The 24,724-nt window shown below is 39.3% G+C and overlaps 2 protein-coding genes across 16 annotated transcripts in view; one reads left to right on the top strand and one right to left on the bottom strand.

Moving 5' to 3' along the window:
• LOC139750002 (uncharacterized) overlaps window positions 1-7,263 on the top strand; it is a 402,403-nt gene extending 395,140 nt beyond the window's left edge. For both annotated transcript variants that reach the window (XM_071664370.1, XM_071664369.1), the window contains one exon: window positions 6,553-7,263. In XM_071664370.1, the coding sequence (XP_071520471.1) occupies window positions 6,553-6,738 (186 nt within the window). In that variant the 3' untranslated portion in view covers window positions 6,739-7,263. The remainder of the gene's footprint in view (window positions 1-6,552) is intronic.
• Window positions 1-24,724, bottom strand: part of LOC139750028 (short coiled-coil protein homolog) — a 160,151-nt gene that overhangs the window by 52,923 nt on the left and 82,504 nt on the right. For 6 of the 14 annotated variants that reach the window (XR_011713072.1, XR_011713073.1, XM_071664388.1 and 3 more), the window contains one exon: window positions 20,829-21,445. The exons of 4 other annotated variants lie outside the window; for them this stretch is intronic. Coding sequence is in view for 3 of the 10 variants with exons in the window: in XM_071664415.1 (XP_071520516.1) it covers window positions 21,427-21,445 (19 nt within the window). In the remaining 7 variants the exon portion in view is untranslated. Of the gene's footprint in view, window positions 1-7,005; window positions 10,016-20,828; window positions 21,446-24,724 lie in introns of those variants that run through there. 4 more of the 14 variants (XM_071664371.1, XM_071664378.1, XM_071664427.1 and 1 more) reach the window with 3 other exon arrangements.

The following is a 24,724-nucleotide window of genomic DNA, read 5'->3' as shown; positions in this document are numbered from 1 at the left end:
TATATATATATATATATATATATATATATACAGCGACAAAGCAAAAAAAATATATATATATATATATATATATATATATATATATATATATATATATATATATATATATACATATATATAGCTGGTGACTGAGTTTGGTAAAGTGTGTGGAAGAAGAAAGTTGAGAGTAAATGTGAATAAGAGCAAGGTTATTAGGTACAGTAGGGGTGAGGGTCAAGTCAATTGGGAGGTGAGTTTGAATGGAGAAAAACTGGAGGAAGTGAAGTGTTTTAGATATCTGGGAGTGGATCTGTCAGCGGATGGAACCATGGAAGCGGAAGTGGATCATAGGGTGGGGGAGGGGGCGAAAATTTTGGGAGCCTTGAAAAATGTGTGGAAGTCGAGAACATTATCTCGGAAAGCAAAAATGGGTATGTTTGAGGGAATAGTGGTTCCAACAATGTTGTATGGTTGCGAGGCGTGGGCTATGGATAGAGATGTGCGCAGGAGGATGGATGTGCTGGAAATGAGATGTTTGAGGACAATGTGTGGTGTGAGGTGGTTTGATCGAGTAAGTAACGTAAGGGTAAGAGAGATGTGTGGAAATAAAAAGAGCGTGGTTGAGAGAGCAGAAGAGGGTGTTTTGAAATGGTTTGGGCACATGGAGAGAATGAGTGAGGAGAGATTGACCAAGAGGATATATGTGTCGGAGGTGGAGGGAACGAGGAGAAGAGGGAGACCAAATTGGAGGTGGAAAGATGGAGTGAAAAAGATTTTGTGTGATCGGGGCCTGAACATGCAGGAGGGTGAAAGGAGGGCAAGAAATAGAGTGAATTGGAGTCATGTGGTATACAGGGGTTGACGTGCTGTCAGTGGATTGAAGCAAGGCATGTGAAGCGTCTGGGGTAAACCATGGAAAGCTGTGTAGGTATGTATATTTGCGTGTGTGGACGTGTGTATGTACATGTGTATGGGGGGGGGGGTTGGGCCATTTCTTTCGTCTGTTTCCTTGCGCTACCTCGCAAACGCGGGAGACAGCGACAAAGTATAAAAAAAAAAAAAAAAAAAAAAAATATATATATATATATATATATATATATATATATATATATATATATATATATATATATATATATATATATATATTTCATTTATTTATATTTATATTTATATTGCGGGAGACAGCGACAAAGCAATATAAATAAATAAATAAATTATTTCATTTATTTTGCTTTGTCGCTGTCTCCCGCGTTAGCAAGGCAGCGCAAGGAAACAGACGAAAGAATGGCCCAACCCACCCACATACACATGTATATGCATACACGTCCACACACGCAAAATATACATACCTATACATCTCAATTTATACATATATATACACACACAGACATATACATATCTACACATTTACATAATTCATACAGTCTGCCTTTATTTATTCCCATTGCCACCTCACCACACATGGAATAACAACCCCCTCCCCCCTCATGTGTGCGAGGTAGCGCAAGGAAAAGACAACAAAGGCCCCATTCGTTCACGCTCAGTCTCTAGCTGTCATGTAATAATGCACCGAAACCACAGCTCCCTTTCCACATCCAGGCCCCACAGAACTTTCCATGGTTTACCCCAGACGCTTCACATGCTCTGGTTCAATCCATTGACAACACGTCGACCCCGGTATACCACATTGTTCCAATTCACTATATTCCTTGCACGCCTTTCACCCTCCTGCATGTCCAGGCCCCGATCACTCAAAATCTTTTTCACTCCATCTTTCCACCTCCAATTTGGTCTCCCACTTCTCCTCATTCCCTCCACCTCTGACACATATATCCTCTTGGTCAATCTTTCCTCACTCATTCTCTCCATGTGACCAAACCATTTCAAAACTCCCTCTTCTGCTCTCTCAACCACACTCTTTTTATTACCACACATCTCTCTTACCCTTACATTACTCACTCGATCAAACCACCTCACACCACATATTGTCCTCAAACATCTCCTTTCCAGCACATCGACCCTCCTGCGCACAATTCTATCCATAGCCTACGCCTCGCAACGATACAATATTGTTAGAACCACTATTCCTTCAAACATACCCATTTTTGCTTTCCGAGATAATGTTCTCGACTTCCAAACATTCTTCAAGGCTCCCAGAATTTTCGCCCCCTCCCCCACCCTATGACTCGCTTCCGCTTCCATGGTTCCATCCGCTGCCAGATCCACTCCCAGATATCTAAAACACTTAACTTCCTCCAGTTTTTCTCCATTCAAACTTACCTCCCAATTGACTTGACCCTCAACCCTACTGTATTTAATAACCTTACTCTTATTCACATTTACTCTCAACTTTCTTCTTTCACACACTTTACCAAACTCAGTCACCAGCTTCTGCAGTTTCTCACATGAATCAGCCACCAGCGCTGTACTATCAGCGAACAACAATTGACTCACTTCCCAAGCTCTCTCATCCACAACAGACTGCATACTTGCCCCTCTTTCCAACTTGCATTCACCTCCCTAACAACCCATCCATAAACAAATTAAACAACCATGGAGACATCACACACCCCAGCCGCAAATCTACATTCACTGAGAACCAGTCACTTCCTCTCTTCCTACACGTACACATGCCTTACATCCTTGATAAAAACTTTTCACTGTTTCTAACAACTTGCCTACCACACCATATATTCTTAATACCTTCCACAGAGCATCTCTATCAACTCTATCATATGCCTTCTCCAGATCCATAAATGTTACATACAAATCCATTTGCTTTTCTAAGTATTTCTCACATACATTCTTCAAAGCAAACACCTGATCCACACATCCTCTACCACTTCTGAAACCACACTGCTCTTCCCCAATCTGATGCTCTGTACATGCCTTCACCCTCTCAATCAATACCCACCCCCCCATATAATTTACCAGGAATACTCAACAAACTTATACATACCCCTGTAATTTGAGCACTCACTCTTATCCCCTTTGCCTCTGTACAATGGCACTATGCAAGCATTCCGCCAATCCTCTGGCAACTCACCATGAATCATACATACATTAAATAACCTTACCAACCAGTCAACAATACAGTCACCCCCTTTTTCAATAAATTCCACTGCAATACCATCAAAACCTGCTGCCTTGCCGGCTTTCATCTTCCGCAAAGCTTTTACTACCTCTTCTCTGTTTACCAAATCATTTCCCTAACCCTCTCACTTTGCACACCACCTCGACCAAAACACCCTATATCTGCCACTCAATCATCAAACACATTCAGGAAACCTTCAAAATACTCACTCCATCTCCTCACATCACCACTACTTGTTATCACCTCCCCATTAGCCTCCTTCACTGAAGTTCCTATTTGCTCCCTTGTCTTACACACTTTATTTACCTCCTTCCAAAACATCTTTTTATTCTCCCTAAAATTTACTGATACTCTCTCACCCCAACTCTCATTTGCCCTCTTTTTCATCTCTTGCACCTTTCTCTTGACCTCCTGCCTCTTTCTTTTGTATATCTCCCACTCATTTGCATTTTTTCCCTGCAAAAATCGTCCAAATGCCTCTCTCTTCTCTTTCACTAATAATCTTACTTCTTCATCCCACCACTCACTACCCTTTCTAATCAACCCACCTCCCACGCTTCTCTTGCTGCAAGCATCTTTTGCACAAGCCATCACTGCTTCCCTAAATACATCCCATTCCAACCCCACTCCCCTTACCTCCTTTGTTCTCACCTCTTTCCATTCTGTACTCAGTCTCACCTGGTACTTCCTCACACAAGTCTCCTTCCCAAGCTCACTTACTCTCACCACTCTCTTCACCCCAACATTCTCTCTTCTTTTCTGAAAACCCCTACAAATCTTCACCTTCGCCTCCACAAGATAATGATCAGACATCCCTCCAGTTGCACCTCTCAGCACATTAACATCCAAAAGTCTCTCTTTCACACGCCTATCAATTAACACGTAATCCAATAACGCTCTCTGGCCATCTCTCCTATTTACATACGTATACTTCTGTATTTCTCACTTTTTAAACCAGGTATTCCCAATCACCAGTCCTTTTTCAGCACATAAATCTATAAGCTCTTCACCATTTTCATTTACAACACTGAACACCCCATGTATACCAATTATTCCCTCAACTGCCACATTACTCACCTTTGCATTCAAATCACCCATCACTATAACCCGGTCTTGTGCATCAAAACCACTAAAACACTCATTCAGCTGCTCCCAAAACACTTACCTCTCATGATCTTTCTTCTCATGCCCAGGTGCATATGCACCAATAATCACCCATCTCTCTCCATCAACTTTCAGTTTTACCGATATCAATCTAGAATTTACTTTTTTTCACGCTATCACATACTCCCACCACTCCTGTTTCGGGAGTAGTGCTACTCCTTCCCTTGCTCTTGTCTTCTCACTAACCCCTGACTTTACTCCCAAGACATTCCCATACCTTTACCCTTGAGCTTCGTTTCACTCAGAGCCAAAACATCCAGGTTCCTTTCCTCAAACATACTACCTATCTCTCCTTTTTTCTCATCTTGGTTACATCCACACACATTTAGACACCCCAATCTGAGCCTTCGAGGAGGATGAGCACTACCCGCGTGACTCCTCCTTCTGTTTCCCCTTTTAGAAAGTTAAAATACAAGGAGGGGAGGGTTTCCAGCTCCTGCTCCCGTCCCCTTTAGTTGCCTTCTACGACACGTGAGGAATTCATGGGAAGTATTCTTTCACCCCTATCCCCAGGGATAAAATGTATATACACATATACATATATACGTGTCAATATATGCAGGTATACATACATATACATACACAAAAAGTGGTTAGCCAATTTCACAGTTAGCCATCTTGCCAAAGTAACTCGCAGTAGCTTTACATCTAAATCTTTTAACTCTACAGTGGAGTTCCCCCCAGGAGCAGTTCTTTCTCCAACATTCTTCAGTCTCTTCCATCATGCAACAACTAGAGGAGTGGTTCACCCAGAACAGAATGTCTGAATCTCCAAAGAGGTCTTTGATCACCCATTAAACCCAATATAGATATGAACCCAGTTCACAGCCTACAATCATTTTGAATGGACAGTCACTCCCACTGGAAAACCAACTATTCCATACATCATGATACAAACAGGAAACTCATTCCCTGCACTAATAACATAAGACATAGAAGTAGCACGCAAAGTACATTCTTTCAGAACATCACCTAGCACAAAATCTGGCTGAGGGAAAGAATCCTAAAAACAATTCATCCACCCCACTCTAACCAACACCTCACCTGCCTGGTCTTCTATCCTCTAGAAAACAAATATAACAAAATTGCATACCTATATAATAGAGCAATCATAACAGTCACTGGGTGAATAGCATCTGCAAATACTCAGCATTTACAGAGCATGCTTGTCGCTCATTTTTGTGCAACAATACTAGACTCCTTCCACCCAAACCACTCTACAAGTAACCACGAACCCCTAGGTGAAAACAATATGCTTAGTCCAGCCTCACATTTCAACAATCCTCCCATCCCAGCAAATGTAACTCTGACAAAACACATACAGTACACAATGAAGTGGCCCAACAAGCACTGAAGAACCACCCTCCCAACTCGGTCTTGAACACCACCCCACAAAATGCATCCACCTGAAACCACACTTTCCACACAAAAACTAGTCATACGTACCTATCTGTGTTGTGGACTTCACCCATCCCTACATTAACACAAACACCATTTCAACACATCCCAGGACCTTTCATGCCCATGATGCTGCTACAATAATGAACACCCCAAAACCAAACACTGTTTAATTGCCCTATGCTCTTCCCACATAGAGAGACATACGCAATCACTATATTTTATGACCTATGGTTCCACCCGGTGAGTGTGGCCAGTTTTCTGAGCCTGCAAGAGTTTCATAAAAATAGAACAGATTCATGGTGCAGGAAGTAAATAAATGAGTAGTTCCAGATGAGAGTAGGTGATTGTGATATCACTGTAGCTGTTTAATTTGTTTATGAATGGGGTGATGAAGGAGGTGAATGCAAGGGTTATGGAGTCAAATGCAAGTATACAGCCTTTTGATGGGGATGTGAAGTGAATCATTTCATATTTTCTGATACCAAGGCACTGTTGGCTGATTTGGGTGAGAAAATTTAGAAGTTTAGTGTCAGAGTATAGGAGAGTATGTGAAAACTAAGACTAGATTTGATTAAAATCAAGGTTATTGGGCTTAGCAGAGATAAGAAAGTTTTTCTGGAATGTGAGGTTGAATGGAGAAAACTTAAAGTAAGCAAAGTGTTTTGGATACCTGGGAGTGCTTATGGCAGATTCAAACCACTGAAGTTGAAAGAGGCCATTGTGTAGGTATGGCTTTTCATCACTCTTGTAGACTGTACTCTTAAATGCGAGGGCAATTAGTTATAACAGCATGTATTGTCAAGGGAAACTACCCTTCCCTTCAACATTTGAAAGAAAAATTTGTCCATCTTGTGATCCCATTTCTGGTGTCGTATTCCTTTACCAGATTCTGGGTTAATATAATCTATTTACAGATTATTATGTGCAGTGGCCCGACCTTGAGCATCTCATGCCTTCACTCCCTACGGAGACTTGGCTTCCCATCTGAGATTATCTTCATATACGGGCAGTTTGGTACAGAACAAGTGAAATCTGTGTATGGCAGAAATGTAAAGTTAACCACCCATCGCTGTGACAATAATGTATCACATGTTCCTTAGGAAGTCTCACTGGCAAAGCAACAGGTGTGCTATGGCCTCTCCAGTGACAATTATTTACCTATGGTTAGTTACAGTATTTGGCTTAAATAACTGTCGAATGCAATTTTACAGATGAAATATATATATATGATAATTTTTATGTAGAGCAAACTTATGAATTGTTTACATTTAGGATATTTATATGGTAAATGTATTTCCTCATTGTGTTAGCCATCCCCCTCTCACATACACAAAAAAAAGTGCCAATAGGCAGTCTGTTACATGTGAAATAGTACTGATTTATAAATAAGTACCAGTGTAGAAATTGGGGAATTTTGAAGTTTTCATAAATGGGATAATATTTTCATATATAGTATATAGTGCCGTGTTGGTTTTAAGATTTTATTACTATATGACTTTTCAGTCTTAAATATATGGTCCATCTAGACAGTATGTTTTTAAACTGATTTATCATAATTTAAAAAACCTTAATAACAGTCTGTATCTTCTCTGAATGCATTTAGATAAATGAATGAGTTAAAAGCCTGCATTACTTTCAAAATATTCATTACTGTACCATGTACCAGTTTTATTTGACTTCACCGGCACAAAAGGCAGTGAGCACTTACTATAGACGGCAACCATTTTGCCGTCATTTATATATTAGATTTGTTCACAGCTTTTTAACCCACTGACTGCGGTGGCCTGGTATTTCATGTATACCCCCTCTGTGGGGCTTTTTCAGATATAAAAACATTCTTGGTTACATTTTCCATGCTATGAGATATTTTTTTTTAAAAATTCATAGTATTATACGACAGTATGGTAGATCTGCACTTACACGTGACAAGACCCACAGATGAATGCATATTTTGAGTCAGAGCTGACTCTGCCAGACTTACGAAGCATCCCTCAATATATGAACACAGTATGTACACACTTTATCACATCAGTGTTTCTCTACACAATAATAGTATTTCTCGTTTCAAATGATTCGTATTTTGTTTTTAGTGTATTTTTTGGATTTATTTATTAAACTTGATCGCTATTTCCTGAGTCAGCGAGGTAGCACTGAGAAACAGATAAAGACCTTTCCACACATACATATTATTTATTATACTCAATTGCTGTCTCCCTCATCAGCAAGGTAGGACAAGGAAACAGATGAGGAATGGCCCAACCCATCCACGTACATGTGTATATATAAACGCCCATACATGTATGTATACATACCCAAGTGAGGTAGCACCAGGAAAAGACAAAAAGGCCTCACTCGGTCCCTAGCTGTCATGTGTAATGCACCAAAACCACAGCTCCCTTTTCACCACATTCAGGCTCCACAGAGCTTTCCATGGTTTATCCCAGACATTTCACATGCCTTGGTTTAGTCCATTGACAGCACATCAACCCTGGTATACCACATTGTTCCAATTCACTCTATTCCTTGCACCCTACTGTAGGTTCAAGGCCCCTATTGCTCAAAATCTTCCCTCCACCTCCAATTTGGTCTCCTTCTTCTTCTTGTTCTCTCCACCTCTGACACATATATCCTCTTTGTCAATCTTTCCTCACTCATTCTTTCCATATGTCCAAATCATTTAAAAACACCCTCTTATGCTCTCTCTTATCCTTTCATTACTTAATCAACATATCCACTCTTATATCCACCTCTTAACTTTTTCACCTCTTCTAGTACAATCCTATATGGGTTTGATCCAGGGTAGGTTTTCTTTCTTTAATTTGCTAGTCCTGTCTGCAGGAACAAATAGCTTTACAATTTTAAAACTTGCTCTTCAGCACAAGTAGTAACTACCTCTCTAATGTGATGGCTGAGCCAATGTGAAGATTTCTTCAGAAAATAGACAACAGTTACTCTGCATTGAGCAAAGGAAACAGCACTTACAGTGTAGACTTAAATTACATTAAAAAACAAATCACTTGGAAAAAATAAAAAAACATTTCTTTAGAGGAGGCAAATAAAATACTTTTTTAAACTTTTGTCTTTACTGATACAGTTTGGATAATAGTAGTTATGGAATCTTGTCTCCCAAGATAAACAGTTAAAACAATGTGCTACTGATGCATTACACTGAAATACTGTGCTCGGTTTACTATAGAAATATATGAATACATCAGACATTAAACAGAAACCATAATATTACAGTATTATGAGGTAATATTAAAAATATATGAAATGCTTATGACAATGTACACAAAACACACCCATTAAAGAAAAACATCCAACCTGTAGGTACGTACTGGCTGATTGAAGGCTGGCTGGTTATCAAAATGTCATATGAATAAATAAAGTTAATTCTAGTTATTATGAAACTATAATATAAATACAGAAGCTGTTGACTGAGTTTGGTAAAGTGTGTGAAAGAAGAAAGCTGAGAGTAAATGTGAATAAGAGCAAGGTTATTAGGTACAGTAGGGTCAACTGGGAGGTAAGTTTGACTGGAAGTGAAGTGTTTTAGATATCTGGGAGTGGATTTTTCTAGTGCTACCTCACACACATGCAGGGGGAGGGGGTTTTGATTTCATGTGCGACGGGAATGAATAAGGGCAGACAGTATGAATTTTGTACATGTGTATATATGTATATGTCTGTGTGTGTATATATATATGTATACGTTGAGATGTATAGGTATGTATATGTGCGTCTGTGGACATGTATATATATACATGTGTATGTGGGTGGGTTGGGCCATTCTTTCGTCCTGTTTCCTTGCATTACCTCACTAACGTGGGAGACCGCAAAGAAGAAAATAAAAAAACGATGTAATGAAAGAATCTTCAAGTCCTATCCTTTTTACCACACACTGACAGGCTTGGTTGCATAAAGGAGTAACAACTACAACTAGGTAAAGGGCATTCTTATCTTTTACACTGTATATAAACCTTTTTGTGAAAGACCCTTTATAACCCACCAATAACATGGGCTTACCTCTATTTCTCCTTAAAGAAGGAATTGTAACAAGGGATAAACAATGTATATAGCCAGATATTTTACACACAATAGGAAGAAAAGTTTGGCCTAAGGTAATGTGCCATGTAAACAGTAAAGTCACAAAAAAAATGAGACAAAAGTGCTTTGAAACTTTTCACCACTTAAAACTATGATACCAAAGTTCTCTGTTACTATGTTTTCCTTTATAACAGTTCTTTTTTTTTTCTCTTTAAGCACATCATTCTGCCTTCTCCAACATCAAAAACAGGATAACTTGACTGTTTTCCATGTCGAATGACACCTTCAAAACCAGGGTTGCCAAGTCTTGTGAGTGACCCATTACCAAACCTGTCATGAATTATTACCAAATTCAGAGGTCTGTTACCAAATTTCCAGGAACAATATATATATATATATATATATATATATATATATATATATATATATATATATATATATATATATATAAAACTTATCCCTGGGGATAGGGGAGAAAGAATACTTCCCACGTATTCCCTGCGTGTCATAGAAGGCGACTAAAAGGGGAGGGAGCGGGGGGCTGGAAATCCTCCCCTCTCAATTTTCCAAAAGAAGGAACAGAGAAGGGGGCCAGGTGAGGATATTCCCTCAATGGCCCAGTCCTCTGTTCTTAACGCTAACGTGGGAAATGGCAAATAGTTAAAAAAAAAAAAAAAAAAATATCTAAAACATTTGTACACGCTTAGTTCTGGCATCACATATTACCTGGAAGTTTCGGTAATAGTAACAGGTAAATAGGTGATAAATTTGGCATATTTTCCATTACATTAAATTACATTAAATGTTAAACTTCCATCATTGATTACTGAAGAAATTCACCAGAAAATATGAAAATGTAAACACTGTTAACCTGGCGAACCTCAGCTCACAGACAAAAATTGAATGTGTCACGTATGGTAGTATTGGCGGTTAGGTTTCTGTCTGTCTGAATGTATTACTGTCCTCTGTCCCTTGTACACTGACAGTATTGGATATAATTGGGAGTTATGAATCTACAAGGTTTCTGTCTGTCTGAATGTACTACTGTCCTCTGTCCCTTGTATATTGTCAGTATTGGATATAATTGAGAGTGATGAATCTACAAAGTATTGAGTACTTACAAATGGAAAGTATACGTTTAGCATACCAAGTTTCACTATTACCAAATATGGCCTACCCATTACCAGAATACCAAATCACAATTTTCCATTACCAAACTGTCTCTTCATTACCAAATTTTTGCCAATTTGGTAACGAAAATTACCAATGAGCAACCCTGTTCAAAACTTTAATTGTCACAAGTCTTACGACTGAGAAATTACATTCTGGCTTCATTGTCAAATAAACTTAAGTCACCATTTGATATTTTAAAGTAGAAGGTAAGATGAAAGCAATCTCTGAAGGAGTGAGGTAAAACTGAGCATAATCATTGTTGTAGAATACATGCTGATAGTTAATTAGTTACATGCAATGTGTCACTGGATGATGACAGTATATATCAAATTAAAAACTTTACTAATGAACTAAAAACTGGTAACTATGCTAGAAATTTTACGTGAAAGAAAAGGGAAACTACTCTAATTTACAAATTACTCCAGGACTAGTTAGCACCAAGCATCACACATAATACTGATGAGATCATAATTTCATCTTGCTGACAAACTAGTGTAAAACATCACACCTTACCTAAATAAAATCCTTATTACCAATCAGTGTCAAATTATTACCAAACATTACAACTAACACAAATGAACTCATTATATCTCCTCGCAATCAATGTCACATACATATGTGCAGTTACAAAAAATGGACAGTATATTCTATATGACTTTTCTCAGCAACAGAAAATTTAAAGGATGATCATTATTCTTAGAAAATACTGGTGATGAATGCCGTAATCAAGGCCATATCAAGGAGACAGCGACAAAGTATAATAAAATAAATAAAATAAAAATATATATATATATATATATATATATATATATATATCTTTCTTTTCTTTCAAACTATTCGCCATTTCCCGCGTTAGCGAGGTAGCGTTAAGAACAGAGAACTGGGCCTTTGAGGGAATATCCTCACCTGGCCCCCTTCTCTGTTCCTTCTTTTGGAAAAATAAAAAAAAATAATGAGAGGGGAGGATTTCCAGATATATATACATATATATATTATCCCTGGGGATAGGGGAGAAAGAATATTTCCCACGTATTCCCTGCGTGTCGTAGAAGGCGACTGAAAGGGAAGGGAGCGGGGGGCTGGAAATCCTCCCCTCTCTTTTTTAATTTTCCAAAAGAAGGAACAGAGAAGTGGGCCAAGTGAGGATATTCCCTCAAAGGCTCAGTCCTCTCTTCTTAACGCTACCTCGCTGACGCGGGAAATGGCAAGTAGTATGAACAATATATATATATATATATATATATATATTATCCCTGGGGATAGGGGATTAAGAATACTTCCCACGGATTCCCTGCGTGTCGTAGAAGGCGACTAAAAGGCGAGGGAGCGGGGGGCTGGAAATCCTCCCCTCTCGTTTTTTTTTTTTTTTTTTTAATTTTCCAAAAGAAGGAACAGAGTGGGCCAGGTGAGGATATTCCAAAAAAGGCCCAGTCCTCTGTTCTTAACGCTACCTCACTAACGCGGGAAATGGCAAATAGTTTAAAAGAAAGAAAATATATATATATATATATATTTTTTTTTTTTTTTTTTTTTTTTTTTTTTTTTCCAAAAGAAGGAACAGAGGAGAGGTCCAGGTGAGGATATTCCCTCAAAGGCCCAGTCCTCTGTTCTTAACGCTACCTCGCTATCGCGGGAAATAGCGAATGGTATGAAAAAAAAAAAAAAATATATATATATATATATATATTTTTTCCATACTATTCGCCATATCCCAAGTTAGTGAGGTAGCGTTAAGAACAGAGGATTGAGCCTTTGAGGGAAATCCTCACTTGGTCCCCTTCTCTGTTCCTTCTTTTGGAAAATCAAAAATGAGAGGATTTCCACCCCTTGTTCCCTCCCCTTTTAGTCGCCTTCTACGACACGCAGGGAATACGTGGGAAGTATTCTTTCTCTCCTATCCCCAGGGATATATATATATATATATATATATATATATATATATATATATATATATATATATATATATATATATATCTTTTCTTTTCTTTTAAACTATCCGCCATTTCCCGCATTAGCGAGGTAGCGTTAAGAACAGAGGACTGGGCCTTTGTGGAATATCCTCACCTGGCCCCCCTCTGTTCCTTCTTTTGGAAAATTAAAAAAAAGAAAAAAAAAACGAGAGGGGAGGATTTCCAGCCTCCTGCTCCCTCCCCTTTTAGTCGCCTTCTACGACACGCAGGGAATACGTGGGAAGTATTCTTCATCCCCTATCCCCAGGGATATATATATATATATATATATATATATATATATATATATATATATATATATATTTTTTTTTTGCTTTGTCGCTGTCTCCCGCGTTTGCGAGGTAGCGCAAGGAAACAGACGAAAGAAATGGCCCAACCCACCCCCATACACATGTATATACATATGTCCACACACGTAAATATACATACCTACACAGCTTTCCATGGTTCACCCCAGACGCTTCACATGCCCTGATTCAATCCACTGACAGCACATCAACCCTGGTATACCACATCGATCCAATTCACTCTATTCCTTGCCCTCCTTTCACCCTCCTGCATGTTCAGGCCCCGATCACACAAAATCTTTTTCACTCCATCTTTCCACCTCCAATTTGGTCTCCCACTTCTCCTCGTTCCCTCCACCTCCAACACATATATCCTCTTGGTCAATCTTTCCTCACTCATTCTCTCCATGTGCCCAAACCATTTCAAAACACCCTCTTCTGCTCTCTCAACCATGCTCTTTTTATTTCCACACATCTCTCTTACCCTTACGTTACTTACTCGATCAAACCACCTCACACCACACATTGTCCTCAAACATCTCATTTCCAGCACATCCATCCTCCTGCACACAACTCTATCCATATCCCACGCCTCGCAACCATACAACATTGTTAGAACCACTATTCCTTCAAACATACCCATTTTTGCTTTCCGAGATAATGTTCTCGACTTCCACACATTCTTCAAGGCTCCCAGGATTTTCGCCCCCTCCCCCACCCTATGATCCACTTCCGCTTCCATGGTTCCATCCGCTGCCAGATCCACTCCCAGATATCTACAACACTTTACTTCCTCCAGTTTTTCTCCATTCAAACTTACCTCCCAATTGACTTGACCCTCAACCCTACTGTACCTAATAACCTTGCTCTTATTCACATTTACTCTTAACTTTCTTCTTTCACACACTTTACCAAACTCAGTCACCAGCTTCTGCAGTTTCTCACATGAATCAGCCACCAGCGCTGTATCATCAGTGAACAACAACTGACTCACTTCCCAAGCTCTCTCATCCCCAACAGACTTCATACTTGCCCCTCTTTCCAAAACTCTTGCATTCACCTCCCTAACAACCCCATCCATAAATCACACACCCCTGCCGCAATCCTACATTCACTGAGAACCAATCACTTTCCTCTCTTCCTACACGTACACATGCCTTATATCCTCGATAAAAACTTTTCACTGCTTCTAACAACTTGCCTCCCACACCATATATTCTTAATACCTTCCACAGAGCATCTCTATCAACTCTATCATATGCCTTCTCCAGATCCATAAATGCTGCATACAAATCCATTTGCTTTTCTAAGTATTTCTCACATACATTCTTCAAAGCAAACACCTGATCCACACATCCTCTACCACTTCTGAAACCACACTGCTCTTCCCCAATCTGATGCTCTGTACATGCCTTCACCCTCTCAATCAATACCCTCCCATATAATTTCCCAGGAATACTCAACAAACTTATACCTCTGTAATTTGAGCACTCACTCTTATCCCCTTTGCCTTTGTACAATGGCACTATGCACGCATTCCGCAAATCCTCAGGCACCTCACCATGAGTCATACATACATTAAATAACTTTACCAACCAGTCAACAATACAGTCACCCCCTTTTTTAGTAGATTCCACTGCAATACCATCCAAACCTGCTGCCTTGCCGGCTTTCATCATCTTCCGCAAAGCTTTTACTACCTCTTCTCTGTTTACCAAATCAATTTCCCTAACCCTCTCTCTTTGCACACCACCTCGACCAAGACACCCTATATCTGCCACTCTATCATCAAACACATTCAACAAACCTTCAAAATACTCACTCCACCTCCTTCTCACAACATCACTACTTGTTATCACCTCCCCATTAGCCCCCTTCACTGAAGTTCCCTATGTTCCCTTGTCTTACGCAATTTATTTACCTCCTTCCAAAACATCTTTTTATTCTCCCTAAAATTTAATGATACTCTCTCACCCCAACTCTCATTAGCCCTCTTTTTCACCTCTTGCACCTTTCTCTTGACCTCCTGCCTCTTTCTTTTATACATCTACTCGTTTGCATTGTTTCCCTGCAAAAATCGTCCAAATGCCTCTCTCTTCTCTTTCACTAATAATCTTACTTCTTCATCCCACCACTCTGTACCCTTTCTAATCTGCCCATCTCCCACGCTTCTCATGCCACAAGCATATATATATATATATATATATATATATATATATATATATATGTGTGTATATGTGTACGTGTAGGAAGAGAGGAAAGTGATTGGTTCTCAGTGAATGTAGGTTTGCGGCAGGGGTGTGTGATGTCTCCATGGTTGTTTAATTTGTTTATGGATGGGGTTGTTAGGGAGGTAAATGCAAGAGTTTTGGAAAGAGGGGCAAGTATGAAGTCTGTTGGGGATGAGAGAGCTTGGGAAGTGAGTCAGTTGTTGTTCGCTGATGACACAGCGCTGGTGGCTGATTCATGTGTTAAACTGCAGAAGCTGGTGACTGAGTTTGGTAAAGTGTGTGGAAGAAGAAAGTTAAGAGTAAATGTGAATAAGAGCAAGGTTATTAGGTACAGTAGGGTTGAGGGTCAAGTCAATTGGGAGGTGAGTTTGAATGGAGAAAAACTGGAGGAAGTGAAGTGTTTTAGATATCTGGGAGTGGATCTGGCAGCGGATGGAACCATGGAAGCGGAAGTGGATCATAGGGTGGGGGAGGGGGCGAAAATTCTGGGGGCCTTGAAGAATGTGTGGAAGTCGAGAACATTATCTCGGAAAGCAAAAATGGGTATGTTTGAAGGAATAGTGGTTCCAACAATGTTGTATGGTTGCGAGGCGTGGGCTATGGATAGAGTTGTGCGCAGGAGGATGGATGTGCTGGAAATGAGATGTTTGAGGACAATGTGTGGTGTGAGGTGGTTTGATCGAGTGAGTAACGTAAGGGTAAGAGAGATGTGTGGAAATAAAAAGAGCGTGGTTGAGAGAGCAGAAGAGGGTGTTTTGAAGTGGTTTGGGCACATGGAGAGGATGAGTGAGGAAAGATTGACCAAGAGGATATATGTGTCGGAGGTGGAGGGAACAAGGAGAAGAGGGAGACCAAATTGGAGGTGGAAAGATGGAGTGAGAAAGAGTTTGTGTGATCGGGGCCTGAACATGCAGGAGGGTGAAAGGAGGGCAAGGAATAGAGTGAATTGGAGCGATGTGGTATACCGGGGCTGACGTGCTGTCAGTGGATTGAATCAAGGCATGTGAAGCGTCTGGGGTAAACCATGGAAAGCTGTGTAGGTATGTATATTTGCGTGTGTGGACGTATGTATATACATGTGTATGGGGGGGGGGTGGGGCCATTTCTTTCGTCTGTTTCCTTGAGCTACCTCGCAAACGCGGGAGACAGCGACAAAGTATAAAAAAAAAATAAAGAAATAAAAAAAAAAAAATATATATATATATATATATATATATATATATATATATATATATATATATATATATATATTTTTTTTTTTCCTTTTTTTTTTCATACTATTTGCCATTTCCCGTAATAGCGAGGTAGCTTTAAGAACACAGGACTGGGCCTTGGAAGGAATATCCTCACCTGGCCCCCATGCTCTGTTCCTTCTTTTGGGGAAAAAAAAAATTATATATATATATATATATATATATATATATATATATATATATATATATATATATTATCCCTGGGGATAGGGGAGAAAGAATACTTCCCACATATTCCCTGCATGTCATAGAAGGCGACTAAAAGGGGAGGGAGCGGGGGGCTGGAAATCCTCCCCTCTCTATTTTTTTTAATTTTCCAAAAGAAGGACCAGAGAAGGGGGCCAGGTGAGGATATTCCCTCAAAGGCCCAGTCCTCTGTTCTTAACGCTACCTCGCTAATGCGGGAAATGGCGAATAGTTTGAAAGAAAAAGAAAGAAAAATATATATATATATATTCTTTCTATTAAACTATTCGCCATTTCCCGTGTTAGCGAGGTAGCATTTAGAACAGAGGACTGGGCCTTTTTTGGAATATCTATATATATATATATATATATATATATATATATATATATATATATATATATAGTGGTGATGTGAGAAGGAGATGGAATGAGTATTTTGAAGGTTTGTTGAATGTGTCTGATGACATAGTGGCAGATATAGGGTGTTTGGGTCGAGGTGGTGTGCAAAGTGAGAGGGTTAGGGAAAATGATTTGGTAAACAGAGAAGAGGTAGTAAAAGCTTTGCGGAAGATGAAAGCCGGCAAGGCAGTAGGTTTGGATGGTATTGCAGTGGAATTTATTAAAAAAGGGGGTGACTGTATTGTTGACTGGTTGGTAAGGTTATTTAATGTATGTATGACTCATGGTGAGGTGCCTGAGGATTGGCGGAATGCGTGCATAGTGCCATTGTACAAAGGCAAAGGGGATAAGAGTGAGTGCTCAAATTACAGAGGTATAAGTTTGTTGAGTATTCCTGGTAAATTATATGGGAGGGTATTGATTGAGAGGGTGAAGGCATGTACAGAGCATCAGATTGGGGAAGAGCAGTGTGGTTTTAGAAGTGGTAGAGGATGTGTGGATCAGGTGTTTGCTTTGAAGAATGTATGTGAGAAATACTTAGAAAAGCAAATGGATTTGTATGTAGCATTTATGGATCTGGAGAAGGCATATGATAGAGTTGATAGAGATGCTCTGTGGAAGGTATTAAGAATATATGGTGTGGGAGGCAAGTTGTTAGAAGCAGTGAAAAGTTTTTATCGAGGATGTAAGGCATGTGTACGTGTAGGAAGAGAGGAAAGTGATTGGTTCTCAGTGAATGTAGGTTTGCGGCAGGGGTGTGTGATGTCTCCATGGTTGTTTAATTTGTTTATGGATGGGGTTGTTAGGGAGGTAAATGCAAGAGTCTTGGAAAGAGGGGCAAGTATGAAGTCTGTTGGGGATGAGAGCTTGGGAAGTGAGTCAGTTGTTGTTCGCTGATGATACAGCGCTGGTGGCGGATTCATGTGAGAAACTGCAGAAGCTGGTGACGGAGTTTGGTAAAGTGTGTGGAAGAAGAAAGTTAAGAGTAAATGTGAATAAGAGCAAGGTTATTAGGTACAGTAGGGTTGAGGGTCAGGTCAATTGGGAGGTGAGTTTGAATGGAGAAAAACTGGAGGAAGTGAAGTGTTTTAGATATCTGGGAGTGGATCTGTCAGCGGATGGAACCATGGAAGCGGAAGTGGATCATAGGGTGGGGGAGGGGGCGAAAATTTTGGGAGCCTTGAAAAATGTGTGGAAGTCGAGAACATTATCCCGGAAAGCAAAAATGGGTATGTTTGAAGGAATAGTAGTTCCAACAATGTTGTATGGTTGCGAGGCGTGGGCTATGGATAGAGTTGTGCGCAGGAGGATGGATGTGCTGGAAATGAGATGTTTGAGGACAATGTGTGGTGTGAGGTGGTTTGATCGAGTAAGTAACGTAAGGGTGAGAGAGATGTGTGGAGATAAAAAGAGCGTGGTTGAGAGAGCAGAAGAGGGTGTTTTGAAATGGTTTGGGCACATGGAGAGAATGAGTGAGGAAAGATTGACCAAGAGGATATATGTGTCGGAGGTGGAGGGAACGAGGAGAAGAGGGAGACCAAATTGGAGGGGGAAAGATGGAGTGAAAAGGATTTTGTGTGATCGGGGCCTGAACATGCAGGAGGGTGAAAGGAGGGCAAGGAATAGAGTGAATTGGAGCGATGTGGTATACAGGGGTTGACATGCTGTCAGTGGATTGAATCAAGGCATGTGAAGCGTCCGGGGTAAACCAAGGAAAGCTGTGTAGGTATGTATATTTGCGTGTGTGGACATGTGTATGTACATGTGTATGGGGGGGTTGGGCCATTTCTTTCGTCTGTTTCCTTGCGCTACCTCGCAAATGCGGGAGACAGCGACAAAGTATAAAAAAAAAAAAATATACATATATATATATATATGATGAAATACAAACTGCACTGAACCTGACAACTAGAGAATGAATGTAAGTGAATGTGGCTTTTCTTTGTTTGTTCTTGGTGCTACCTCAAGAGCACAAGAAATGTGTTCATACCCTAGCTGAAACCAGAAACTTAAATTTAACAGCCAGCCTTGGGAGGAGGATGAAGAACTGAGTAGACTGTGAAATTGCTGCAACCAGGATTTGAACCTATGTGAACGCAATTCTGGGTGGCCTGTACAATTTAAAGGGTGCCTTAAACCACAAATATCCTCGATTCACTATTCTTGGACCTTCAAAGATCCATGACAGGATACTATATAATGTAACTTTATTCCAACTCTATTCAACAACTGTGATTTCACCTGTATGTTGTGTTCTGGATACACTGCAGTCATCCATACATCACAATGGTCCGAGTCATAATCTAAGTACTTCATTATGCAAACATTTTATAAACTATTTCCTAATCTCAGGATTTATTGGTTAGATACATGGAAATTGACAGTGACATTAACAAGCTCTGAGTTTGTCACATCAGACAACAGTGCAAACCATGCCTAGTCCTCAGCCCTATCCTGCTTAAAACTGAAGAATGCGAATCCAGTCAACAACCCTTACACTTAGAATTTCCAAAGACGAACATAGCCAAACTACATTTTAGATTTGTCCAGTGTCAAACAAAATAGTAAGTATAACTGCCAAATTGATTAGACTCCTTTTTTCTTTCATACTATTCGCCATTTCCCGCATTAGCGAGGTAGCATTAAGACCTGAGGTAACAAAAATAAATATTTTCATTTTCAGTAAGGCAGCAAATTTTCAAAAGTGATTCACTGATGAAAAACGTAATTGTAAGTAGAACCTTATCATCAAGACCTCCTCTATATGCAGATAATTGCTGAGTAAAGCTATTTAAAATTGCAGTACAACAAAATATACCAGAGATAAGATACTGTATGCAACTGAACAAGTATGTAAAACTTGGCCTTACACCTATAGTGTGATTACTTTTGAATGAAAGAAAAATGTAACTGTATGTAACAGAAAGTAACATACTTTGCAACTTCCTATGTGGTTCCCAACATGATCCTGAGAGAAGACAGACACTTGTGCCATTAGATTTCTGAAGAAAACATCACACTTATCATCAGTAGTGATTAGCATATCAAGTCCACTCACAAGAACTTGAACAATAAGATGGTAGTTACCACAACCAGGTGCAGAGCTAGCAAGCATGAACACATGAATGACAGAGATATCACTTTATTGTGATTTTGCATTGGAGGCAACAAAGAAATATGAAAACTGGCTTATTTTAAAAAGCATTGAGCCACAATGCATTCAAGAATGATTAAGTACTGACATTACTAATTTCTGCAGCCTTCCACTGTATGTTTCATAGGGTCTAAAGCTGTTACCACCTATATACTTTTAACATGTTCCTCTACTGGGCTGTCTTGGGCTTAGTATGTATTTATATCTGGGCTAAATATTTTACTTCTTAAATGTGACAGGGGAGTTCTCTGTAATGAGGACTTCTGCTAAAATATGTATCTAGAATGGATTGTTGATCAACACCTAGTTATTTTTTCTCTATTTCATAAAATATTATTGTTGCTACAGATTTCTCATAGTTATATTCAGTTCTACTTGCCAATATCACTGAGAGAATTACTGAGTCTACATTTTGCAAAACTTTCAAGTTTCAAATAAATAAACCTCATAGTTAAAATCTTAATATTTTTCTGGGTGAAAAAACTACCTCTCCAAGTTCATGGTATATGTATGAATACCATTAACAAACTATATACACAATAACAAATGAAAACTTACAAGAGTAAACACCACTGTAGCTTCTTCCAAATAGTATGGAGTATCACATACATCTTAAAACAATGCAACACTGTTATCATTCAGTACTTTGCAGGTTTTGAAGGATGGTCTACCTGGAGTGTGTGTGTGTTATCCTGAATGTGAGATGCATACCTTCTCTCCTAAGATGACCAATTTGTACATATATTTCATTCTTTTACACAACAAATACCAAGTGCAGTCATCCTTCAGTAATAACAGGAAGCACTTTCTTCACATATCTTCTTGAGTTAGAGGATGAGAAGCCATTTTGTTCTCATATTTATTGCCATCTCGAATTATCACACGTGTTTTTCATGCTTTTGGCAACAATTCCTAAAGCTACCAATCTTCTTTGCAAACGACCATATCCATGAGCATATTCAGAAATAGTATACTCTACTACAATATGATACACTTAACTAAACAATGAATTTTACATTAGAACTTTATGTAAATATTTGAAGTGACATATGTGCACAACTGTAGAGATGAGTAGACAGGATTGGAAGCTACAGCAAGCGTTCAGATCTGTGGATAAAGAAGAAAAGAAGATTGACCAGAGGGCTCTAACCCTGAATGTTGTACAGTAGTACAAGCTGGATTTTATTTAAACCTGAAATAATGTTAGACAGGAATGCAAAAGCAAAGTAGGAGAACTAAGCAATGAAAATAAGCTCAATAAGCCTAAATTTTAAATATGAGGTATTAGACTTTTTGTCTACTGAGTATCATGCCTATAAACCTTTACCACCTTTGGATTGAGTAATGTGGTGGTGGTACTGATGGTAGAAGTGGTGGGTGATAGTGGATGGTATATGTATTGGATGGTGATGAACAGGTTTATGGTACTGAAGCATTTATCCAGGAGAAAAGTGAGTTTTAAAGAATGAAAAACTTTTTCTCCTTAGGGCAGTGTCCCATGAGCTTTAAAAGAATCTCTAAAATCCCTAAGGGTTCAAAGCTTCAAACCTCCTGCCCTTGTGTGGCAAATGCCTATCACCTTTTGCAAACCACTTACTTATGGCCAAGAGCTCAGCCACGATGTGCCCTTATACCAATCAATAATTCCCACTTGGCGATGGTATCATCATCCTGCTGGTTTTCCTCAAAGCTCTCAGAACATGGATGTCACCTCAATGATGGTTAGGTCCAGCTAGGGGAAAACTTTTTTGAAAGAGGGAAAGTATAGTGGGAGAAAGCAACCCAAAATATTTACTTCTTGGAGATACACTTTTTCATGAAAGAGGGAAAGTATAGTGGGAGAAAGCAACCCAAAATATTTACTTCTTGGAGATACAGTTTTTCAGTCTTTAAAGCTCACCTTTTTCTTTGCGTTGGTTTGTTCCATAAGATCTCAGGAAAACTTACTAACAAAAAGTATGACAAGAACAGTTACCCTAAAGGTTATTCTACAGCTCAATAGTGATCCTCTGCCTTGAACATGGCAAGCCCAATACCAGACAAGTTAGATCCTCAATATCTGGAGTAAGATATCTTATAACAGTATCTTTGAAAAACATCAAATACTGTTTGTCAATCTCAAGGGAGAGGTTCCTCAGAATGACCAGAGTGGAAGCTACTTTCCTGTGATCATGGGGTATAGCATACAAGCCAGGTTGAGCCAACAAAACAAGTCTTTTAATCTAAGATGAACTGTTCCTTGGTTAGTGAAGTTTAAAGCTTCCACTATGTGCAAAAAGTGGTTCCCAATGACAGTTCCAAAAGATTTCAATGAATTCTTTCAGACTTAACTGGGCATCAGGCATGATGCTCTTTAACAAAAGTCTTCCAAAAAGCAATCAAAATACTGTAGTTGTATTTCAAAACATACATATTTCAATCTATGTCAAAACACTGGGGTTTGGATTGATTTTAACCCAAGACTTGTCATCACTGATATCAAGAAGCAACATTCTTATGTCTAGACATTGTATTTAGACATTGTATTTATCTCAGTGACTCTTCTCCCAGCACTAAGTACTATCAAAAATGTGTTATAAGATATTAAGGAGCTATACGATATTTCCTCACTGAAAAGAGTTAAGCACTTTATACAACTTCCACTTAGGATGCAACAGAGAGGCACCAGGTTTCCTCAAGATTAACAGCCTGAGAAGCTTATCCAAAATACAGCAAAGTTTATCCCAAAGCGAAAAGGACAGAAGTTCCTGAAGGGCACTCCTGTAGGAGATAATAGTATTACTGTCTGTTTTAATCATGAAAAAGGCTAGAAAGTGAGTCTAAATTAAAATGTCTGAAAATTCAGGAGACTCCTATGGTAGGGGATGAAATGCTACTCAAAAATCAGATTATAAACCAAGCACATCCCTAAACAGGAAAGATTTTTGAAAAACCTTCACAACATCCATCCAGAAAAAAGTACCCACACACTTCTCACTCCCAGATACAAGCATTGTAATTTAAACCTTTAATTGAAGAACTCTCCTGTTACAGGCCCTGACAACATTTTGAACTCTCACAAAAACACTACGCTTAATTTGTAATCCAAGCACAGATATCTTCAAATACTTCTGGCTACACAAAACATCCCTAACATCTAAAAACTTGCTAACATAATGCCAATCCTAAAATCTTCCAAGCCACACAACTTTACCTCTTCCTACTACCCTATATCACTTCTATCATTTGTATCCAAATTGTGAAAAAAGTATCCACATGAGAATCAAATAAAACATCCAACTCTCACCCACAAAGGTATGCCTTCAGACCTAAACACTCTATCACCACACTAAAACTGAGCGCACAGTTTTGATGGATTCAAACCCCCCATTGCCCCACCCACACACACACACACAGAGTAATGGAAGCAACACACTTCAACAAAGAATTAACATTATCCCTGACACATTCATGACAAAAAGAGGTTAGCCAATTTCATAGCCATTCCCCACGGCTGAGTCATTTATAATACCTTCATCTCTAAATCCCTTAACTCTACAATGGAGTTCCTCAACGAGCAGTTCTTTTTCTAACTCTCTTCTACTACTTCCTATATGACATCCTATTACCTCAGTCATCAACGCATGAGGGACCTTTCATATGCAGATAACCTCACAATCACATCACAACACCCTAACACCATAGTAGCAACAAAAAACATGCAGCCCTACATTACACAATTGGAACAATGGCTCACCCAGAACTGAATGTCTGCTTCTCCACAGAAGTCATCAATCACTTTTAACCCCTTACAGACATGAATCCAGCTCACACCCTCCATTCACAATGAATGGACAATCACTCCCACTGAACAAAACACCAATCATTCTAGGCATCATATACAACACATATGACATCCAATCCCCATACCAATAACATCAACACAAAACCAACACTCAAACTAAATGCCCTCAGAACACACCAACTGGTACCAGATTTGGAAAAGACTACTTCCCTCAAAACCTATACAAACTATTCATCTGCTCCACATTAAACTACGCCTCACCTGCCTAGTCTTCTACCCTCTCAAAAGCATATATAACAAAGCTGCAAACCATACAAAATAGTGTATTAAGAACACTCACTGGCTGCCGAGAAGCCACAAACACTCAACACTTTAACAATGAGATAAAGATCCTCCTAATCCACTTCAACATACTCAGCTCTAAATTCAATGCAACAATGCTAGACCCCTTCCACCCAAACCACTCTTAACTTCCTCCTTTCACACACTCTTCCAAACTCAGTCACTAAATTCTACAAATTTCTCACTTGAGTCTACCTCCAGTGCTGTATCATCAGCAAACAACGATTGACTCACCTCCCAGGCCCTCTCATCCCCTGCAG

This window comes from Panulirus ornatus, chromosome 1 (assembly GCF_036320965.1).
Source record: "Panulirus ornatus isolate Po-2019 chromosome 1, ASM3632096v1, whole genome shotgun sequence".
NCBI classification, from domain to species: domain Eukaryota; kingdom Metazoa; phylum Arthropoda; class Malacostraca; order Decapoda; family Palinuridae; genus Panulirus; species Panulirus ornatus.
Note: the sequence above shows the minus strand (reverse complement) of the source record. Positions and strands in the feature narration are given on the sequence as shown.